The sequence below is a fragment of the Rhineura floridana genome, chromosome 8, assembly GCF_030035675.1.
Source record: "Rhineura floridana isolate rRhiFlo1 chromosome 8, rRhiFlo1.hap2, whole genome shotgun sequence".
In the NCBI taxonomy this organism is placed as follows: domain Eukaryota; kingdom Metazoa; phylum Chordata; class Lepidosauria; order Squamata; family Rhineuridae; genus Rhineura; species Rhineura floridana.
The window spans coordinates 32,827,387-32,851,586 of record NC_084487.1 but is presented as its reverse complement, the minus strand read 5'-3'; the positions used below and the strand labels follow the sequence as shown (position 1 = coordinate 32,851,586).

At 43.0% G+C, this 24,200-nt stretch overlaps 1 protein-coding gene across 3 annotated transcripts; it reads right to left on the bottom strand.

The window, feature by feature from the left end:
* Positions 1 to 2,542: 2,542 nt before the first annotated feature.
* Positions 2,543 to 23,693, bottom strand: LOC133390359 (protein mono-ADP-ribosyltransferase PARP12-like). 3 transcript variants are annotated; one of them, XM_061638816.1, is made up of 8 exons: positions 23,290 to 23,693; positions 18,609 to 18,818; positions 16,117 to 16,237; positions 11,719 to 11,815; positions 9,250 to 9,331; positions 7,402 to 7,532; positions 4,743 to 4,894; positions 2,543 to 3,061 (listed from the first exon to the last, which is right to left on the bottom strand). In XM_061638816.1, exons 2-8 carry the CDS (start codon positions 18,690 to 18,692, stop codon positions 2,781 to 2,783), a joined length of 948 nt encoding a protein of 315 aa, XP_061494800.1. In that variant the 5' UTR covers positions 18,693 to 18,818; positions 23,290 to 23,693; the 3' UTR covers positions 2,543 to 2,780. The 3 variants fall into 3 exon arrangements, with proteins under 3 accessions (XP_061494800.1, XP_061494802.1, XP_061494801.1); XM_061638818.1 differs by having other exon boundaries at positions 4,743 to 4,890; positions 7,413 to 7,532; XM_061638817.1 differs by having other exon boundaries at positions 23,473 to 23,693.
* Positions 23,694 to 24,200: the final 507 nt, after the last annotated feature.

Here is a 24,200-nt window from a genome sequence, read left to right as displayed (position 1 = left end):
TGTACTGAGTAGGGTTATTTTAATAGCTTAGTCTAAGACTTGCTGGGCCAACACAGAAACACTCAAGAAGGAGGCCTTCTAATTACTATTATGCAGGGGCATCACGATCATGTCATAGAACTCCTTAGCATTTATGTGGCATGTTTCAACCATTTTAAAAGCATGCTTCACACACACTGAACTCAGTAATGGGGAAGTTTGTCACACCAGTCACAGTGACATCGATGGGACTTCAGAGTTACTTCCTCTGGATTGGCACTACAATCCCAGTAACAATTAAAACAAGTCCATAAAGTAAAGCAGTGTGATTATCCCCATATTCCAGGGGTAAGACTGTGCTGAGAGGATAGCAGCTTGTCTAAGAACTAGGGCCAGGCAATAATTTTGATTCAGTTTGCATTTCAAGCTGAATTTCTCAAATTTACACTTTCCAAAACAATGAGAGAACTGAAATATAGCCATCTTTTGAAATTTGCGCTTGTTCAGATTTTACAATGCAGTTTGTCAACCAAACAATGTTTGCTAAAATGCATATATAAGGGGGAAGTATGCATAAAAATGAATATATGATTGAAAATAACAGGCAACATGCGTTATGAGAAATGGCTTACCGAACCATGTACATTAGTCAAAACTGCCTACAAAATTTGTTTAAGAGGAGAAATTTGCACTAAGATGCTGGAGAATCTTCACAAGGATTTTTATAAAAGTCACAAATTGCTGCAGAAATGTGGAGAACTGGGCTCCTACTGGGAGGAAGGGCGGGCTATAAATCAAATAATAAATAAATAAATAAACAGCCTGACTTTGGCCAGGTTCACATGTAACTGTAAGCCATGGTTATCATAAAGCTTATAAAACAAACTATGGCTGACAAGCTTGTTTGTGGTTAATAAACCATGCTTAAGCCACTGGGCCAGGTTTGGACAATTGAACTAAATGATGGTTTATAAAGCATGGCTTCGTGCTATGTGCAAACTAGACCTTTACAGCAATGGACTCAAAGCAGCACAGAATGAGTTTCTAGGCACTCTCCCACCCCGAAACTGACCAGACCGGGACTTGATTAGCAGCAACAGAGGATACTGTATCATATGCCCTCAGACCACACACCCTCTTTAGGCACTATACTATACCAGCTGTCCTATCGATAGGCTGCCTGTACCCAGCTATTTGCCAAGCAGTAGTTTGCCACAATGTACAATTCCTTCTGTGTGGTTGTGTGGCAAGGAGAATGTTACTACACTGTTGGAACACAATAGCCAACCAACTTGCAACAGGAATGTATATGCACTGCAGTTGGATGGCAACTTGGCAAGAAAAAAAATCCCTCACTAACCTTTACATGCACACTGTTCATAGCAATGGATCATTCATCGATCAGCCAGATCATTCATAGCATTGTTCATAGCACTGGATCATAGCAATGGTATTATAGCAATGGATGATGAATGCAGGCATTTGTGCATGCGTGAGCCTTTAGATGGCATATTCTAGCCTGCATTTTCTTTGCCAACTATTATCTCTTCTTCCTATGGTATTCATTTCCAACACCATCCTCACAACCATGATTGCCACCCTTCAGAAACCCCCATAGGTATCTGCTATTATCACTCTAACAGTGAACTCTGGGTCGTTACACCAACAGAAATGAAACCAAAATAGGACCACTGAGAAACAGGAAGGAGGCATCAGCATGCTTGCTGGCCACAGTACCATTATCTGCCCCATTTGCTACCCTCTGCAGCTGGCCAAGTGAAGTGCATACAACAGGGGTAGTCAATGTGATGCTCTCCAGATGTTTCTTGAATACAATTCCCATCTTCCCATGAGAGCCACTGTGGTGTAGTGGTCAGAGTGTCAGACTAGGACCCAGGAGACCAGGGTTCAAATCCCTACTCAGGCATGAAGCTTGTTGGGTGACCTTGGACTGTCTCTCAGCCCAACCTACCTCACAGGGTTGTTGTGGGTGTAAAATGGAGAGGGAGGAGAACCTTATATGCCACCTTGAGCTCTTCAAAGGAAAGTAGGATATAAATATAACAAATAAATAAATAAATCATCCCTGACTGTCATCCATTCTGTCTGGGGCTGATGAGAGTCCAACACCATCTGGAGAACACTACATTGGCTACCCCTGACATACACCATTTCTCCCAAAGTATTTCAGCCCATAGCAGGGCAGCTGCAATAAGAGCTCCTAAACAGGTATGATGGTTACATCCCTGGTGGGCTGGACCAAGGAGAGGATGCAACAACTCCTGCTCAGAACTCACACATACCCTTGTGACTCTCTTGTGTGCAAGGGAAGCTGTATCCTTGTTGCAGGACACTTTTTCTTCTGCAAAAGAATGAAAAGGATATCAAGCACCGGGAACTTGATTTCTTAGAACAAATGGCCTACAGCACGAGTGTGCTTGTGTGCGTGCACGTGGGTACACACACACACACCCCTTACTAAATTGGGAGGAAGGGCAGAATATAAATAAAATAAACATACATACCAGGTATTTCTGAAAGTCTGATTTATGAAAATACCAAATGTCAAAAATTTATTTTTATTCAAACAAATCCAGCTCCAGTTCACCATAAAACAATGCCAATAATCCAGAAAAGGATATGGGTTGTCCAGTTCATAATATTTCATATTTTTACAATCCAGAAGTGAAATAAATCACAACAGTCTTTTAAATAAGAAACAGTTTTAAGTTTTTTATATATGTAAAAAGATTTTAAGTCCATGTTTAAGTGTATGTGTGTGGGGGAGAAGATTGCTCTTTTTACATGACCACACAATAGGACGCAAGCCCATACTCCAATATATATGCTGGGTAAATCTGATGCTTCTCAAAGATGACAAAAATAGAAGGGTCCAGGAGATTGTCCACGCAGCTATCATAAAAGCTGTTTGATTTGTTAGGTCTAGATGGAGGGCGAAGGTAAGCAGCATTTCCTTGAATGTAATCTCCAGCTAGAACTCTAGCTACAAACATGGTCTTGGTGCGGGCATCTGACTGGCAATACGTATGAGAGTAACTGGCATCTCTGGCAAAATAACTTCCTAAAAGAAGAGATATCAGTCATACCCAAACCTCTTCATTTAAAACAGAAAGCAAATATGAATTTGCTACAGAAACAATCCGCTGGCACATTTCAAATCCCTCCCTCCATTCCCAATGCTCCAAGGAGAGTGCCATTTATTATGTAGCCAAACCACCAGCACCAACGCGCGCACACATGCACACAGACAAGGGAGTATCAGCTGGGCTCATGGAAACACAAAGGGGGTGTATGTCTGTGAGCCCCCTCAAAAAAATAGGTCGATGGGAATTGAGCATGTTCAGTGGCTATAGAACGCTGACCGTCTCTTGGGGGAGAAATAGAAAAGTGGGTGGGAGAGGGAACTGAATACAGCATCCTAAAAGAGAGCATGGCATACTAACTGAAACACTGAACAGAAGCTTTCCACACTGCAACATTTTCTTGCAGGTACATTTCTGGTACTATTATTTGCCGTCTGATATCCATCTACATATTTGAAAACCAAACAATATTCAATAGCTTTGACTTTCAGTATTTGCTATTTATATTTTATATTGCGATGATGAAAGGAACAGAAAGAGACAAGGGGGAGAGCGTTGTGGTGAGTGTCAAGGATGATTGATGAGTACTCTATGGCTGTGGGCACACTAGTCGGTTCAAAAGCAGCCAGAATGGTTTTTCTGGCAGGGTTTTGAAACGACACTGCCCTCTGCTGGCCACACCTCCCTTCCCCACTGCTGCCTTCAGACTTTTCAGAACTGCTCACAACAAAGCATTGGACCAACCACTGTCTCTGCCTGAGTCCTCAGCAAAGCATTTCCATTGGCCACACCTGGAAGACAAAGGGGTCAATCTACCAATCAGCTGCAAAACCTCCCTGAAACTGAATTGTTTTTTGGGGGGGAAATGCACTAGATCTGATCCAACAAGATTTTAAGAGTAAAAAGGGGTGGAGTTTGACTAGCGTCATGTACCCCCATTTTGAGAAAAGAGAGGTAGAGATGCACTGGAACCAGCAGAACAGTAAGTGTGTCTTTATAGCCGCTTCCTTCCCCACCCACCTCAAGGCTGTCCTGTTCATTGGGGACAGGGGGAGCTTGTCTTGCTCATTCTCACCCTCCCTTGTCCTTGTGCACACACATCCACATTCTCTGCCTACCTCTAATACACCGACAACGACAAGGGCATGAAGAATGGGCTTCTGAAGAGGAGAGGTAGGGAAGCAACTAGATACTTGACATTATTCAATAGCTGATATTCAGTTCACACACAACCCCCCCCAAAAACCACCTATCACTGAGGTTCCCAAAATATTGCACTTATCTGTAGTGTTTCAACGCACTCACTTTGTTGTGTGGTCTTGATTAGATTAAACCCTAGTGAAGACCTATTTGGGGGTTGATGGTTCCACATACAGCATGGACAGTTTTATGGGGAAGCTATGCTTGAAGTTACTTAAGACTATAGACCCGGTGTGGAGAAACTTTGGTCCGCCACATGCCGCTGAAGTGCAGTTTCCATCCGCCCTGGCCACTGTAGTTCAGCAACATCTGGAGGGCTAAAGGTTCCCCACACTTGTTATAGACTGAGCAGTTTTTGTGCATTCCAGTTGACAACCAACCCAGGAGAGATTTATTCCTCTCAAGTTCATTGCACACAAAATTAAGAACACATGTGCACTCCCCCCCGCAAACAGGCACCTTTTCCATAGAGTGTTCCATGGGTCCCACAGATTCTCCAGTCAAAGTTCTGCCAGCAGATGTCATGCAAATGGGATTTGCTGGTGCCATGGAATAAGAGCCTTTCGTCTACCTCATTCCCTCCATTCATCTTCTTCATCTGCTCTTTCTGCCTAGAAACAGAAGCATCTGCTTAAAAACAGCACAAAAACCCGGTGCAAATAAGAATTTAAAATCATAATCTTTCAGCCAAAACTTAGGCAGGGCAGTGGAAGGGCCTGGTAATATTCAGTCAGTCTATTTACACATTCGCTAGCCCAATTTAATATAGGTTTCTTTAGCAGAGTACTCAATGAATTAACTTTCCCTAAGATCCACTGGCGTACTATATTACAGTGCCTTGCAAAAGTAATCAGACCCCTGACCAATATGAGAATGCTCTCATATTACTGAATTACAAATGGTACATTGTAATTTCGTTCTGTATGATATTTTATTTTGAAACACTGAAACTCAAAATCAATTATTGTAAGGTGACATTGGTTTTATGTTGGGAAATGTTTGTAAGAAACATAAAAAACTGAAAACTGTGCTGTGGAAGCTCCCAGTTTACACAGATGAAAGAAATTGCCCCTTCGAGGACACAATTACCTTACCATTGGCCTCCACCTGTGAACCATTAAAGTTGCTGTTACATTATCAGGATAAAACCCCCACTGCTGAAGGATCATTGGTCAGGCTGTGGATCTGAAGGAAAATGAAGACCAAAGAGCATACTACAGAAGTGAGAGATAATATAATACAAATGCATAGATTAGGAAAAGGGTACAAAATAATACAAAACTGTTCAGATATCCCAGTGAGCACAGTGGGATCAATAATCAGGAAATGGAAGCTGCATCACACCACCCAGGCACTGCCAAGAACAGGACATCCCTCAAAACGTAGCACTCGAACAAGGAGGAGACTTGTGAGAGAAGTGACAGAGAGGCCAACAATCACTTTGAAGGAGCTACAGAATTCAGTGGCTGGGAGGGGAGTAATGGTGCACCAGTCAACCATATCAAGAGCTCTGCATAACACTGGCCTGTATGGGAGGGTGACCAGAAAGAAGCCGTTACTCAAATAGTATCATCTGAAAGGACATCTGAAGTTTGCCAGAAAGCATGAAAGTGCCCCAGCTGCGATGTGGGAAAAGGTTTTGTGGTCAGATGAGACCGAGAGAGAGTTTTTTTGCCAAAAGTCAAAGTGCTATGTGTGGCGCAAACCTAACACTGCCCATTCCTCAAGACACACCATCCCTACAGTGAAGTATGGTGGTGGCAGCATCATGCTGTGGGGATGGTCTTCATCAGCAGGGACTGGGCATTTTGTTAAATTTGAAGGAAGAATGAATGGAGCAAAATACAGGGAAATACTGCAAGAGAACCTGTTTCAGTCCACTAAAAAACAGGCTTGGGAGGAAATTCAGTTTTCAGCAGGACAATGTTCCCAAGCACAAGGCCAAAGCAACATTGGAGTGGCTCAAGAACAAAAAGGTGAATGTCCTACAGTGGCCCAGTCCAAGTCCTGATCTCAATCCCATTGACAATCTGTGGCGCTCTTTGAAAATTGCTGTCCACAAGTGACGTCCAACTAACCTGAACAACCTGGAGCTAATCTGCCAAGAAGAATGGGCCAAAATCCCTCTGACACTGTGTGCAAAGCTAGTACATACCTACCCCAAAAGACTTAAAGCTGTTATTGCAGCAAAAGGTGGCTCTACCAAATATTAATGTGTGGGGGTTGAATACTTATGCAAACAACATGTTTCAGTTTTTTATGTTTCTTACAAACATTTCCCAACATAAAACCAATGTCACCTTACAATAACTGATTTTGAATTTCAGTGTTTCAAAATACAATATCATACAAAATGAAATTACAATGTACCATTTGTAATTCAGTAATATGAGAGCATTGGTCAGGGGTGTGATTACTTTTGCAAGGCACTTTATATCTGGTGATCTATATACTCTGTATTAAAATCAAATTCTAAACCAAAATAAACCCTAATCGATACCTCCAGTAGACAAGGACACCATCAGGCAGCCCTGGGTTGGGGTCTTCCCAAGATCCCACAGCCTCATGTTTGGTACAAAACGTATAACTGGGTTTCACTGCTCACTCTATCTCCTTGCTTGAACTGGGTGAAGGCAGAGACTATGGTCACTAAGGGCTGGACATCTCCCAAGATGATGGAGTGTACATTCCATGACCAAATGCTAGTGCAGATTGTGAAGTAGGAGCTACACCCGCCCAGCCCCAGCAACAGGGGCCCCTCTCAGCACCAGGACCCCCCAGCCAGTACCCAACTTGGCCACCTACTGATGCCAGGCCTGCAGGTGGACACACTAGGGTCAGATCAACCTCTATTTGACTGAAATAGGCCAGAGCAATGTTATTATGTGCATTGTGGGATCGAATAGTGTCCTCCAAAATATAATCTGTGCACAGCTACATATTCATGACACCAGACTACAAGATTTAAATTCCCACTAAGTGATAGAGGAATAGCATTGGTCATCAACAGTTACAGTAATATCCAAAAAGAAGAGGCAAAGACTAGATTCTTCTACCAGGACCCAGTACTCATACCATGATCCCCAGCCTCTGGAGTAAAATGAAATCAAATACAAACCACTGAAAGACTTGCCAAAGAGAAGGGTTCTGAATCCTTTGGAGTCTGTTGATAACATAACTCTCCATAGTCTTCCCAAAAAGTTCTTTGATTTCATTATATTCTTCAGTAGAATCAGAGATCTCCACCAACTAGGCACAAATCAAGAGCTGTTGTGAAATCAACCATTCCATATTAGTTTAGTCTATAATTATATTTATTTTCTCACATTTATACACCATCTTTCTGAACAACGCAGGGACTTTCCACATGGAAAGCAGATGCTCCATTCCTTAACTACGAAGGTCACAATAAAAATCCACATAGAATAAGCCACCAAATTAGTTTAAACATACACACACCCCTATCAAGAATAGAGAACAGCAGTCAACAGTGGCACATGACCTTACTTACATATAATGGTGGCCATAAACCATAGTTAGCAAAATTGGCATCCTCTTGTGCTTGGCTTCTTTGTTTAGAGAGAAAGCAAGAGTGCTGGCTCACATCTAATGCTAAGCCAAGCACTTTATGGTTTGTTTTCCTGCTCTAGGAAGGGAGGAGCAAGCAGGGTTTGCACATGCACAAGTTTGTTCTCCTAATTATGGCTTATAGCCAGTGTTACATCCAATCACTGTCAGCAAAACAAGAAGCAGCTCAACCAGTGCCAAATCTATCAAATTCACACTTTCCAAAGCAATATGGAAACCAAAACACATCCATCCTTTGAAATTCGCACTTATCCGAATTTTATAATGCAGTTCTCTAACCAAAGAATGTTTATAAAAATGCATATATTAGGGGAAAGTGTGCATATAGGTGAATGTATTAGTGAAAACAACATACAAAAATGCATTACATTAGGAGAAACTGCTTGTAAAAATGCGTACCGTCAGTCAAAACTGCAAACAAATGTGTGCAATAGGAGAAATTTGCACTAAAATGCTGAAGAATTTTCATGAGGATTTTTTAATAAGTTCACAAATTCCTGCAGAAATGTGGTGAACTGAATTTAAGATTGGAAAAATGAGAAAATAGGAGATCCAAAACTGACAGATCCTTCCATCCCTACAGATGAGTGGTGGAGACAGGCTGTCTGCAACTAAAAGGGGCATGGATAAGGTTGCAAGGCAAGCATGCAGTCGCACTCCCCCCCCTTTGCTAGAGTTTAAAACAAGGGTGAAGCAAAAGTTAAAGAGATGGTGCTAAAGAAGCAGGAAATAGCTTCTTCTGGTTATAAGAACATATTTTATACTCCTGACTATCATTCAAGTCAATGTAAGTAGCAGTGAATTTAGGCATTATTGAACTTTGTTCCTGATTGTTTGTGCAACTGCTGACTTGCAAAAAAATAACTTAATTGCTAACGTAAATGCTTATGCTGTAGGCGCTTGTCCCATTGAGTTAAAGTAAGAATGCATCAGCTTAGAGGAAAGCTGATTACAAAGACAATAATATAAAATTCGGAGCTGATTTCTTTTTTAAAAAACAAACACCCATGCCAGTGACAGCAGCAGCTCGCCATAAGAAATCAATGCCGGTCTGAAAACAATACGTGTGGTCAGATTATTCAAAATACGGTAATAAATCTGATTTAGTGAATACTCTCCCCCATTGCTAGTCGATACTACCAACAACTCCCCCTTTCATTCAGAGGAAGCAGCTGGGAATGGCCATAGCTTAGTGGCAGAGCATCTAGGTCCCAGTTTCATTCCCCAGCATCTCCAGGAAAGACAGGGAAGGTCCCCTACCTCAATCCTGGAGAGCCACTGCCAGCCAGTGTCAACGCTACTGAGTTAGCTTTCCTGATTTCCTATAAGGCAGCTTCCTATGGTCCATTTTGTAGAGTTAAGGGGGAAAGGCAAATACCTTATAGCCTATGTCAGGCAGTGCTGATTGGTCCCAGCTTGAAGGAAAGAAGGTGAAGGGAAGAGAAGATTCAAAGCGACTGCTGTGAACAAGAGACAAAAACAAACAGCGATCCAATAATAGGTAGAGAAGAGGGAGTAGCAACATAGTATGCTGCTGTCTCCAACCCTCTTCAGCCCCAGCCAGCATGGCCAATGGTCAGGGATTGTTGCATTCCAACAACATAGGGAGAGCACCAAGTTGCGAAAGTCTGCGTTAGTGACTCAAGTCAAATTTCCAAAGAAAGACCACGATCCAAAGACTGACCACTATCAGAAGTCAAGGGGGTCTTGCAGGCTACTGAGTCCAGACCTAGAGCATCCCCAACAGATGGCTGTCCAGCATTTGCTCAAAGACCTCAAGCAAGGGAAAGCCTGTCACCTCTAAGTAATTGGTTCTTTCTCTGAACTGTCCTACCATCAAGAGGTTTCTCCTAATGTTCAACAGATACATACTTATCCTTGCCCAGCACCCGCAGTCATCTCAGGCTTCAGTGGGACTGCTACAGTTAAGTATCGTACATTTTGCATGCTGTTTTATCTTTTAAGCTAGAAGTAGGATTAAAAGGAGCACTGCTTCCTAACGCATGAAAGCAGGAGTTTTGGAGTGCACAGTCTGCCATGCAGGGATGGGTAAAGCTTCAGCACCTGCAACTCCCTCTTCTGCATTTTTATTAGAAGCTGCTGGAGCCTTGTCCTGCTTTCATTTTAGTGACCCGCCTAGCAAACTACGTCCCCCTATCTTCTAAAAAAGAGAATGTAAGAAGCAAGATGGTCTCCCTTATCTGTTGCTTGTAGCCATGGTTCAACCAAAGTGATTCTTGTCTATTGTACTGGAATTCCATTTGCTGTCTGGGGGAAAGAACTGAGAAGCTCCCTTAGGAATCAAAAGTCATGGGATGACAAAGTGACTTTTCACAGCTACGGTGGACAAAAAAGGACTCTACACTTACGATTCTTTAGGCCACCAAAATAAAACTAGTCCACCAGCCAGAAGGCCAAGCACACACAGTCGTGAAAACTTAAGAAAATGGCTTAGACACATTTCTAGGTGTATAGAACTAATCAAAAGTAACAGCAGATGGCTTTGGAAGTGGGGCATATGTGTACACGTCCCATTAGAATAAAGGGATTCATCCAGCCAGTTCAACAGGGCCTGGAGAAGCACTAGGATATGCCTGCAGATGTAAGCTTGTTTACCTTGGAGAAAAGAAGATTAAAGGGAGATACTGTGACCATCTCCAAATTTCCAAAAGGCTGCTATGAAGAAGATGGAGCAAATTTGTTCTCATTTGCTACAGAGAGTAAGATCCACACCATACATTCAACGCACATGGCTTCCTGAAAAGAATCCTGACAACTATAGTTTGTTAAGGGCACTGGGAATTGCTGTGTGAGGGGGAAACTACAGTTCACAGGATTCTGGGATGGAGAAATCCGCTTTAAATATGTACTGAATGTGCTTTAAATGTGTGGTGTGGATCTGCCGTCAAATGGATGGAAATTGCAAGGTAACCAATTGTGGCTAAGCATTAAGAGAAACTTCCTAAGACTAAGAGCTATTTCACAGTGGAAGAGATTGCCTTGGGAGGTGCTAGGTTCTCGGTTGCTGGAAGTATTTAAGCTGAGGGTGGCAGAGATGTTATAGTTGCAGATTCCTGCAATAAGCACAGGGGTGGAGGTGGGGAGAGAATGGGCTAGATGACTTTGAAGGTCACTTCCAACTTTAGAATTCCAGATGGTTGTATTCACATTGGCCACGTATATGGAAATGTACATGTCAGTGGAGGCTGGTCCATTAGAGCTATAGAGGTGCTGCTCCACCAACCTGCCTGCCTTCTTAGTTACAACCCACCAGGGCATGGCTCTGCCTGGCCTTGACTCCAGCTCCACTTACTGCTGGTCACCCTGCCTTCCACCCTACCAGTCCCAATGGGCACCAGCCACCACTGCTTTCCCTTTCTCCATATCCTTTATTATTATTTATTGGTTATAATTGCTGATTGAGTGACATACTATTTATATGCCAAAATGGTTTACAACATAAATCAATTATAACATACATACTGTACATAATTAAAATGCCCAACTGCAATTCAATCAGAACATTCAAGCATTTTAGTCAAAATATACAATAAAACAAACCAGTTAAAAACATGACAATTAAAACAGATGGAAACAAAGCAACCACTTAATAAAACCAGACTTTTGCATACATTGATTTAGGCTTATTTATTATTAAAAGCATTCCTATCCTGCCTTTCTGCCTTGAGTAGGAGGCAATCAAGGTAATCTACACCCAATCCAAATTACATAGTCAAATGATCAAACAAAAAGCTCTCAAAAATATGCAACTACAATAACAGATAACCAAGCCAGGCTGAGAACAGGACAGAACATGAGTATCCAAGAGTGAAAATGTATCCAATACCTCATCTCACTTTCGCGTTCACCTCCAAAGAAAACCAGCTTGGGCCACCTGCAGACTCTTCTCCGGGTTCGGTAATACATATTTCTCTGAACCATCTCTGAAGGAAAACAATAACGTTCGTTATTAAAATCTTATCTCCATCACCATGTAGCAATTCATTTAATCAACTCAACATGGATACAGAGTGCTACAGAACATTACAGAGTTAGCATGCTTAAGATACAGCCTCTGTATGCTCTTGATAATATAGTTCCTCTCACTTCCTTCATACGCCTTCAGAAAAGCCTCTAGACAACCCATTTATTGAGTATTCATTCTTTATTGCTTACACAAAGCTTATGCGGAAGTTAGACCATGTCTTGTCTTGACTGAACATTTGTTTCAATTTGTTTGTGAGGCAGTAATACAATAGTGAGCAGTCATCCTGATCTGCTTGTGTGGTGTTTATAAGGCTGTGTACACACCATGCATTAAAAGCACATGACTTCCTGCAAAGAATCCTGGGAACTCTAGTTTGTTATGAATGCTGAGAATTGTAGTTCTGTGAGGGGTAAACTGTTGGAAGTGTTGAGATGCAACTCAGCTCGCTGGGGGTTTGCGTGGGAAAGAATACATAGGGCAGAGGAACCTAGACCGTCTTTCTGACCTAACCTATGCTGACCTTTCTTCAGGTGTGTCAGCTGATACTCTTAGGGTTGTTGACCTCATTGCCTGTTCCTCCCTTCTTCACCACACCTTGGGAGAGGAGACATCTTTCCTTTCGTCTCCTGCAGAGATCAAAGAGCAAGCACGGCTCAGCAAGATTTGTGGCAGCTTAACTGAACTGAGATTGCAGCATTAGTTGGGCAAGTCTGGAGACTACAAGAACTTTTGAAGCTTTTCAGGGCTACTGTGTCTTTAACCAAGAAACGGAATGGTTGCAGGTTCTGTCCCTTTTATTTCTTCCTGTTGAATCTGGATCAGGGCAATGGCTTATCTAGTCCAGGATCCTGTACTCACAGTGGCCAACCAGATGCCTACGAGAAGCCCACAAGCAGGACCTGAGTGCAAGATCACTCTCCCCTCCTGCAGTTTCCAGCAACTGCTATTCAGAAGCATGCTGCCTCCAACTGTGGAGGCAGAGCATAGCCATCATGGCTAATAGCCATTGGTAGCCTTTTCCTCCATGTATTTGTCCACTCCTCTTTTAAAGCCATCCAAGTTGGTGGCCTATTCCCCTCCTCCCCAAGACTGCCCCTGGGCACATCATGACTTTAGCCCCATCTGCCCAATACATTTAAAGCATGATAATACATTCATCATATCACTTTAAACAGCTGTGGCTTCCCATAAAGAATCCTGGGGACTATAGTTTGTTCAGGGTACTGAGACTTGCTAGGAGAGTCCTATTCCCCTTGTAGAGCCACAATTTCCAGAGTGGTTGACCAATTAATCCCTCTTCCCAAGGAACTCTAGGAACTGTAGCTCTGTGAGGAGGAGTTTGTTGCTGTTACGTGCCTCCAAGTCAACTACGACTTATGGCGACCCTATAAATCAGTGACCTCCAACAGCATCTGCCATGGGGTGAGGAGAATAGGGGACTCCAAACAACACTCAGCACCCTTAGCAAACTACAGTTCCCAGGATTCTTTATGGGAAGCCATGAGTGTTTACAGTGATGCTTCTTTAAATGAATACAGTAGTGCAGATGGAGCCCGATACTGTTATTCCCAGGGTCATCTGTCCCAAAACGCTGCTGGGCTGCTGAGAAAAGCCAAGCGACTCCTCCGAAGTGGTGGTAAGGCTGTGTGCCATTTTGCTTAAAAAAAGAAAAGACCATTCCTTCATCTGTCAGCTAATCTATAAAGAAAGAAACCTGAGAATGTGGCCATTCAGGGAATATTCATTTAGTAGGAAACACTAGTTAGGTGCACTGTCATTGCATGACAGCCCTCCATCTGCTATTTACAGCAGGAGCGGGAAACCTTGTTCATCCGGAGGGCCGCATTCCCTTCTGGGCAGCTTTCAGAGGGCCACATGCCAGCGATGGGTAGAGCTAGAAAAATGTGGGCAATTATAAATTTTGTCTCCTTACAGTAGACTAGTTTCTACACTCACACGCTTCTCTATTCTCCATCCAGACAAGCAGGAGACATTATCAGTGTTCAAGGACAAGCAAAAACACTCAGGATGTGAAACAGGGCCAGTGAGTGGTGTGGCCTGGGGAGAGTTCTGACTCAAGGGCCAGATTTGTCCCCCAGGCCTGACGTTCTCCACCCCTAGCCTATAGCCTTTTTATGACCACTTGTCTCACAGGGTTCTTGCTATGAGCCAACCTGAGAACTCAGTTATAGGGTGGCCTAAAACATAAATAAAAAAGAAGCAGTAAAGAAAGGGAACAACAATTAATTCATTTGTTACGTTCACATATGCTAAATTCCTCAGAAACTGGTGCCATTTTGATGTGGTGAGATGTCTGCAAGGAACACCTTTAACATGATGAAAGAGAGAGAGCAGTGTCAAGAGTTATGTCAGACAAATTTCTCTCTGGCCAAAGGTTGCTGTTCTGCATAAGCCTGCACAATTTAAAAGGTGATTTATTTGGTTGCGGCAGTTCCCGAGTCACCACAAGGGCCTTCTTATTTGTTGAAGCAGTTTGCTCCCTGAACTTTGTCCTTTGCATGTTTAGCAGTGATTGGGCTTCAGAACTGTAGCAAGACCTAGCTAGATAATGAAAGCAAAAGCACTACATTTCAACTTTGCAAGTACAAGGTACGTACAAGACAATATAGTTGTCTCCTCTCTTAATATATAGTTCTACTCCCAAACTAGCAAAATTCTTGCCATGGGACAGTCAAGATTTGGAAACAAAGACAAAGCACTGAAATGCCAAAAGCAATGAAAAGTCTTGTGAATGCATCCATTGAGAGCCATCCCCTATCTATGTCTGGAAAATATATAAAGAAAATTGGACCTTTCCCCCCCACAAATATGGCCAGTTATTAACAATGGAGACCTTGGAAGTTTTAATCTATGGCAAAAACAGTTTTGACTAATAATACAATATGTTGTTTGCAGGCATCAAGTTGATCAAATGACCATATCTTACTACAGTATATAGGAGAAAGAAACCACCTTTCTATCAATATTTAGAAGTGACACATTCAGTGTATTTCAACAATCATAAATATAACCTTTTAAGATACAAAACTGGCACGATCCAAAAATCAAGAACTAATCTTTAAAGCTTATTATATCTTACATGACAAAGTGGAATAGATACTTTCAAGGCACTATCCGTGAGCAAAGTGTGTGGCTCTTCTTATGCGCTGAACACACTTTTCATATTTCATTTCATTTATTTAGAAAAATATTTATAAGTCACCTACTCTTATAAAATATCAAGGTGCTGTATAACAAAATATTAGGGATGGGCAAGAATTTCAATCCAGTTTGCATTTCAAGCCGAATCTATCAAATCCAAACTTTCCAAAACAATATGAGAACAGAACACAGCCATCTTTTGAAATTCACACTTCAAATTTTGCAATGCTGTTCACCATCCAATGTTTACAAAAATACACATATTAGGGGGAAGTATGCATAAAAATGAATATGTGACTGCAAAATAACATGCAAAAATGCATTATATGGTGAAAAATGGCTTGCAAAAGTGTGTATTAGTCAAAACCAGCTGTTTATTAAGAGAAATTCACACTAAAACGATGGAGAATTTTCATGAAGTTTTTTTTTAAAATGCAAATTGTTGCAAAAATGTGGAGAACTGAATTTAAGATTGGAAAAAATAAGAAACTGAGACAGCTGAAACTGACAGATCTTTCCATCTTGTTTTCCATACAATTACCCAGAAAATGGTGGCACATTATGACATAGAATCACTTCCAGGGGCTTTTTACTCAAACCTTTACAAGGAGCAAGCACCACACTGTTTAACTGCACCAAGCAACCTAGAGATAATTTTCTTAAAAAGAAAGCTATGGAAGCCCTCAGGCCACCTTGTCAGTGCTTTATAATTCTTTCTGACACTTCAAAAGCATGCGGAAGTTTTAGGATGTTGTCTAAAAATTCCACACATTCAACGGAATGCACTTAACTGGTCTACTTGTGAGCAAGGGACACAAACTGGAGTAAAACCATTTCTTTCATCCCTGATTTGTATGCAAGGCACTGCAAGGAGACAACAAAACCTACAAAAGGTGCATGGCTGTAACAAAGTCTCAGATTAATTAAAATGATTAGACTGCCTACCAAGAAAACATCTATCAATGGCAATAACAGACATTTGCCTGATATGATTAATGAAAAAGAAACAGAATGCTATGCAGCAATCTATAATATTAGACGTTTGTACGATCTACTTTTGCACCTGACACTTTGAAGATGATTCTAATACACTACCTTGGAAATTTAGTTCATAGGACTGCGTACCAGCCTGGAAGGAGACAATGCCTCTGCGGTCAGCCTGATAAGCGACCTCCAGCTCGCCAGATGATATTGTGGCAGTGCAGTGCTCCAAATGCTAGAGAGAGATGATGGAGGCAGAGAGAAAAGAGAAAGTATAATTTGTCTTTGACCTTTTTGATTTTAGGGAGTCTTCAGCAAACTTTCCCAACCTGAAGACCTCCAAATGGTGTGTGGACTACAACTCCCACCATCCCCAACCACTGGCCAATCTGGGGGTGTTGCTGTAAAGTAACCCTGCTGCAATCACTGGAGTTTTCTTTGTCATCCCCTAGGCCAGTCTTCCCCAACCTGGTACCCTCCAGGTGTTACTGGACTTCATCAGAGGCGTCAGCAAATATCATAGCTGGACTAATGCTGGCTGGGAGGCGATATCATCTTAGCCTTCCCATCCCTTTTCTGCTGCATCTAGAGAACAGCAACCTGTTGGAGGAGTCAGAAGGTGTGGCCATCTAGCCCCACCCATGAAGAGCAAGAACTTGCCACAGCTGTACCTGGTTTCCAAGGGGGAAGCCTATTTATAGGAAGGCAGCGGACTGCCACTGGCGGGGCCAGCTCGGCGGGGGTATCACATAATTGGGGTGCAATGAGAGGAGTGCACTCTCCCCAGGAAGATCCCAAGGTGCTTCTTCAGTGGGCTGCCTAGATCTGAGCTGTGGCCTCTCCCCAAAGATGTGTTGGGCACTGCTCTCACAATTCCCTGCGATGTGGCTTGTATGCACACATCTCCCATTACCAACTCTGGCCTGGCAAAGTCAGCCTGTTTGTGCAAGGACTTCTGCTTGCACAATGGAACTCCCTCTCCTTCTCAAATCGGTTCAGGGGTTTCCCCCAACCCTTTGGAGCAGATTTGGGAGGGGCATGAGAGTTGCACAGGGAGAAGGGTGGGAGAGGAAGTTCTGTTGCACAAGTGGAAGTCCTAGTACAAATGGGACAACTTCACAGCATATAACCCAATGTTTGCAACTCTTATCAAGCACTGTCAAGTGCTAGTCATATACAAATGTATAAAGAATCATGTACACATGTACTCAGTTACAGAATATCATAGCCACTCATACCTTACATCAAAATACAAAATTCTCAGCCTATTATGTGCCAATTAAAGTGAATGCAGGGGTTTGGGGGAGAAGGACATTTTCAGGAGAGAGGTGGTAGACTGGAAGAGGATACTTAATTCTCCCCTGCTCATCTCTTGTCCTGCCACCAGCGGCGTCACTAGCGGGAGTGCAGGGGGGTGCTGACCTCCGGTGCGCACCCTCCCAGGGGCATGGACGAGGTGGCTGGGCTTGCATGCATGCACACTCAAGGCCACCCACCCCATCCATGCCCCTGGGAGGGCACGCGCCAGAGGGGCACCCAGCCGGAGAAGGCCTGGGAACACCGGAGCGCCTCCCTCGCCCCGCTGACGCTGCTCCCGGTCTTGCACGCCCACCTCCAAGGAGGAGTTGCAGCAGCCTTGCCGGGCAACGGCATGGGGCGGGGCGGCTCTGGGTGTCACCCCCCTCATGGTGACACCCGGGTGCGGGCCGCACCCTCCGCACCCCGGTAGTGACACCCCTGCCTGCCACCCAACATCCCTGACTTCTTTTTTGACTTCTTCCAGCCATGCTTCTTGGACAGAAAGAAGCTGGGCTGGGGAGGAAAAAAATGGCATTGGGGAGTGGCTGCAAAGCAAGTGGCAGCATGTGGGAGAAAAAGGTTAAGCACCTTAATCCAGCCTACCATTTTACTGCCACTCCTCTGAAAGTGCCACTCCCTGCATTCCCATTATTCAGAGGTTCTGAATTCATGTCTGGAGTCAGCAATGGATTAGGATGAGGGTTAAAATGGTATGGAAAAGATGCTATATATTAAAACACTGAAATTGAGGGTTTGCTAACTTATTACATTTTATTTGTTGCCTTTATATCTTGTCTTCTCTTAAAAAATGCCCAAGGCAGCTAATGTTTTATTATCTTTAATAGGTTTCTTGCATCTTGTTTTTCCAATTACTTTGTAATCCACTCTATTTTTATTTTATTTTATTTATAAAATTTCTTACCTGACCTACACTGTAAGGTCCCAGGACAGGTTGCAACAATAGAATATACAATTATAAAAACAGATAAAATTGTTCTGCTTTTCCCTCTCCTTTAGTGCATTTTTCCTGCTTTTGCCTTAATTTGTAGAAGTCCTTGAAATCTCTGTAGTTTGCCCTTCCTTTTCACCCTAGTTATCAGGGTGCATCTTTCCTGTGGTGGGTTCATTTGAGATAAGGTACTACCAAGAGAGCCCCCTCTTCAGAGCTTAACACCCAAGAAGGTTGGTAAGGATAGAAATGGTCTTTCAGATATTCATTTCAGAGGGCAGTAAAAGACACCACTGAGAGCTATCTAGTTTTGGTTCATCAGTCAATGACTCACAACAGGAGCAGAAAGACAGCTTACCTTTTTCCCATACTCAATCCACCTGCCAGTTTCATCCAGCCAATACCAGATGAATTTTATTCTGACAATGGAGTCTAAGAGCATGACCACTGGTGTTCAGGGATGGTCAGAAGTCTGATCTAGCACTAGTCATCCTTTGAAGACTTCCTGAATTTCGCGAGCACATGAAAGACAGAGGGCAGCTGTGGAACGATGATTTCAAGCTTGACTCTGAAATGTAAAGTTGGACATTCAAAGGCATCAAGTCAAGGGCATTAGCCAGTTCCTTTATATAGAAAGCTCCTTTATATGTATAAAGTCAAACTTGCCCAGTGAACACTATCAGCCCTAGCCAGCATGGCCAATGCTCAGGGATGATGGGAGTTGTCATCCAACATCTGGAGGTCCACCCTGGTCTATTCTGACTGGCAGTGGCTATCCAGAATCTCTGGCAGAAGTTTCTCCCTCTCCAATCATCTGCTCCTTTTTAAATTGAAGATACGGGAGACTTTCCGCATGCAAAGCATATGGCCACTGAGCACAAGCTGCAGAGCTATGGTCCCTCTCCAGTGTGTGTGTGTGTGTGTGTGTGTGTGTGTGTGTGTGTGTGTGTGTGTGTGTGTGTGTGTGTGTGTGTGTGTGTGTGTGTGTGTGTGTGTGTGTGTGTGTGTGTGTGTGTGTGTGTGTGTGTGTGTGTGTGTGTGTGTGTGTGTGTGTGTGTGTGTGTGTGTGTGTGTGTGTGTGTGTGTGTGTGTGTGTGTTTAGGACATCAGTATAGGTAATAAAGCATCTTAGGACAGATGTCACAGATAAGGAGAACTGGGCTCAATAGCATGCTATAGAAGGTACTATCGTTCTTCAAGTCAATTCAAATAACTATAAAGCTCTCAGTTACTTCAAGGAGCATTTCTTCTAGGGCTGTGTACTGGATTTGGCTGAATCCCAGACTGAACTGGGCTGATTTGTATCCTGTCCAGATCAGGCTGAAGCAGCTACAAATCTCTACAGAGCAGATCAGCTAGCACCTGCCTGATGCTACCTACCTGTGTCTAGTATCACAGACCTATTTTTTAAAAACCCTCAATTCCCCCCCCCCAACTTCACAGGAAGGAACATGGCAATCACAGGAGCAGGAGCATTGGTATGATTAAGAACTCACAGTCTTTTTTATCTTTCTTGGAAAAATTAGACTTTAAAGGTGGCTAGCATGAAAACTCCTAGAGCTACCCACCTGAAATTTGGCAGGGTTAATCCCTTTGGGGCTACCATGTCCCTGAATTTCACATCCCTATGTCAAACTACTGACCTAGGGCTTATCCATATGGGAGCATAATTTCGTACTAAAGACGCTGTTTTACCTCCATTTTCTGTTTGCACCGTGCACAGTAAGGGCTCAATGCCAGCTGCAAACATGGTGTTTTCTATTCACACTGAGGGGAAGGATCAATCACGCAGTTTCCTAATGACCACACCCTCTAATTTAACATTTCTACTCCCTCTTGTTACCCAGCAACTGAGCATGCTCAGTGTGTCCTTCCAGTTAGTTTCATTTTTAAAACGTCAACAACCCAGAAGTACAATATAGCTGAAATACAGATCTTTGAGCAATGTTATGCTTTTGCACACAAGTTAGGGGGGAAAGGAAATAAAGGCACTATTTGAAGCAACATAAAAATGCCAGCAGAACAGAAGAGAGCAGCTGTAAGTTGCTCTTCAGCACACAGGAAATGAAATGAATGAAGGGAGGAAAGTGGGGGCATGGAGAGGGGATCAATTGACACACCCGCCTAAAAGCATCAGAGCACAGCGCCTGCAAGCCCTAGAGATACAGAGTGGAGATATTTTTTTCCTTCCCTTTTTGGATTATCAGAGGATTGGGTTAGTACAGATTTATAGGGGGGGGGACTGCATGATAGCTTCTGTTTGCCCGTAACATCATGTGAACCATGTGAATTAAAATGGGATGCAAGTAGCACCAAACACATAGTAAACCATCGTTTAGATGAGCCCCTAGATGGACCAATAGTCTGACAGCTTCCCATGTTCCTATAAGGAAGCCAACTCCAGGCTTAATGGCATATTACATGTATCTGGATAATGCAATGGCCTTAAAACTTGATGATGATGATGATGATGATGATGAAAAGCCCCCTTGGGAAGGAATAATTTTAAGCAGAGGCACAACAGGGGAGAGCAGGGGTGCTTACCCCTTTTTTAGCTGCAGAATTCCTTCTCCAAATTGCACCCCAACTGGGTTCCAGAGACAATTGCCCTCTCAAACACGCATCAGGAAAGAGGACAAGAATGCTGTCTTCCCCACTGCCTTTCACTCCAAAATCACCCTCTCTCAAAGCTGTTTTTCCTTTCAAAAAGGGGAGGAGATGGTTGGGTAATATCAACCAGAAAGAGGAAATACCAGCATTCGCTGACACATGCTGCTATAGCTTCCCCTTGTGGCTACATGTCTATAGACACACACCCCAAGTGGGCATGTTGGGCATTTTTTCCAGCAAGTAGCATTCCTTCCTTGAGCTAAGGGGCAGCTAAAATCGTGACCTCCAGATGCTGTTGGAATACAACTCCCATCATCGCTGACTTTTGGCCATGCTGGCTGAGGCCAATGGGAGCTGGAGTCCCAACAACACATTGGCTACCCCCTTGGCCTATCTGCTACCTGTTAGCGCAGGGATGAGGAACTGCTGGCCCTCCAGATGTGGCTGGATTCCAGCATCCATTAGGTGAGGGATTATGGAAGTTGGAGGGCCACAAGTTCTCCGTCCTTTTGTTAGCCACTTACTCAGCAGTAACTTTAGGAAAAGAGGAAATGACAATCCAGACAGCCAGATGTAGCATTACCACACTGACCTCCTTAATGGTATACACTTCAAATTAGGGAGGAGATTACATACCCAGGAGTAAACAAATTATTGGATGGCTTTAAACAAGGATTAGACATCTTTATGGAAGATAAGGCTATCAATGGCTACTAACTCTGATGGTGGTATTCTAGTTCCACGGTCGAAGGCAGTATGCTTCTGAATGTCAGTTGTTGGAAACCTCAGAAGGGGAGGGTGCTCTTGGGCTCAGATCCTGCTTGTGGCCTTCCCATTAGCATCTGGTTGGCCACTGTGAGAACAGAATGCTATTCTAGATAGGCTTTGGCCTGTTCCAGCAGGTTGTTCTTATGCTTAGGTTAAAGCTGGGTCCTGGGTCTAGAAACATTGTAGACTACTAGTTTACCAAACTAAGGTTTAGCAAGCTGGGAAGGTGTAGCTCCACAGTGTCCAACACAGTCGCCACTCCAGGCAAAACGGCTATTGACTGGCGGCAAATTGATGCATTACTTCTACCACCTATTCTTCCTGTGGGGGTTGCTCTTTCCCAGTCTGTACTGATCATTCCCGCATTGTCAGAACAAGCAAGCCTTGTTCTGACAGCAGCCGTTTTACTTACTTTGTGTGTGTGAGCCAGGCCAGATTATCCATGGTGCAACTGGAGCAGTTGCACCAGGGCCCGGCCTGCAAGAGGCCCCAGACTCTGAACTTTCATTTTTATAAAAGTAAGTATATCAGTCTTATATAAAGGAAATCAAGACATGCAGACCACCCTTGCTTTTCATGCTTTTTCGGTGTTTTTAGCCAATGAGTGAAGTTAGAGCTGTGACCGACATGTCAATTGTTACAACAGCAGGATACAGACGCCACTGGGCCCTAAAGAGCAGCTATTTCCCCCTTCCTTTCAGTTCCTGTTTCCTAGTCTATCTCTTTGCCCAGGCTCAGGATCATAGATTCATAGAGTTGGGACCTATAAGGCCATCAAGTCTAACCCCCTGCTCAATGCAGGAATCCAAATTAAAGCATTCCCAACAGGTGGCTCAGCAGTCAATCAAGTCAGAGAACACCATGTGCATTTGTAATTAATATTTTTGAATTCATGCAAGATCCATTTCACTTTGATATCTACGGTCCTCAACTATCTCAAGAATTTGTGAGGCTTATTTCTTTGCAGAGGCACCTTTTCAAGATGGATGTTATTTTACTACAAAGCAGTCAACATCTGAAAGATGATTCAATTGTTACGATGTGGACTCATATCTTCAATCGAAACAAGATCATGGTTCGAAATACAGTTATTCCAAAACTGCTTTCAATTTTTGTTCAACATGGCTCTATGAATCAACTTTCTCTGTGGTTAAAATTGTGAATTCATAATATAAGTCACCAATGCTGGATGAAAATTTGTCTAACTGATTGTATGTCTTATTTCCCTACACTACTTAATGAAAAGACATGTTAGAGTTTTCACTAATTCTCTCAATAAGTAATTCAAGACATTATTGTGTATTTTTCTACCCTCTAAAACATACAGGTATTTTTTGTAATGTGGCAAAACTGTGAACACACCACTGCTATAGCTGAACTCTCTCTATTTATTTGGTCAGAAAGAAAGCAGATGGAAAGGGAACCACAAACAGAACAGTACGTTCTTATTTTTAAGGGACTCTTAAAAGAAAGAGATGGGAAACCTGTGGCCCTCCAGCTATTGTTGGGCTACTACAGCTCCCATCATCCCTGACCATTAGCTATGCTGGCTGGAGCTGATGGGCTCGGGAGACCCAACTACATCTGGAGGGCCAGAACATCTCCACTCCTGCTTTAAGAGTGCCTGGGGGTAAAGGGAGCATTCTCATTTATTCACTTACCTTTTCACAATTTGCCAGAGTTCTATAGCAATCCTCATAGGAAAGCCAACATGAAAAACTTCTAAAATGCAAAACCATTAATGTTACAATCAACTCATATTTATAGTCCAAAGCCAACTCAACAGGATACGGAGCCAAAGAAGATTCAAGGCAGGGATTTTTTTTAAAAAAAACACAAGTTACCAATAAAGACAGTCTTATTTATAATATTTGCTTGCAAGTGGCATCCTCAACGAATTCAAAGGGAAAGCTTTCACCGTGCAGGACGTCTGGATCCAAACTTCGTTTTCCCTGAAGCAGAGAAAGGGTCAGCCAAGCCTGCACTTCTCACTCTTCCTTCCAATCCAATTGCTCTACACTCATCCCAACCTAGAAAGTCCCACCCTCCTGCCTTGTAGCTATGCTGGCTGGATAATTAACTAAATAGTCACCTGCCTTTGAGTCACAAGCATACACATTAACCCTTTCCAGCACCTTTCTGCCACTGAGAAATACAATTCGTGTAAACAGGGCTGTCAGCTAGAGTGGGCAAAGTTTAAGGGTGTATCTGTTGCATAGACTTAAAAGGGGTTAACAGGTAGTCTCTCTCCCCAGAGAACTGTATCTCACAGTGGAAGGAAAGACAGATGAGCAGTCACTAACAAAGACTTCTCCACACCTTCATCAAGTTACACTTCCCGGGATTATTTATCTGAGGAAAGCCATGACAGTAGGAATGGGAGAGAAAGTTGATTCAATTTGCATTTAAAGCCAGATCTATGAAGTTCGCACTTTCAGAAGCAGCATGAGAACTGAAACCCAGCCATCCTTCGAAATTCACACTTAACTGAATTTTGCAATATAAGTTCTCCAACCAATGGTTACAGAAATTCATATATTAGGGGAAAGTGTGCATATGTTAATATATTTGT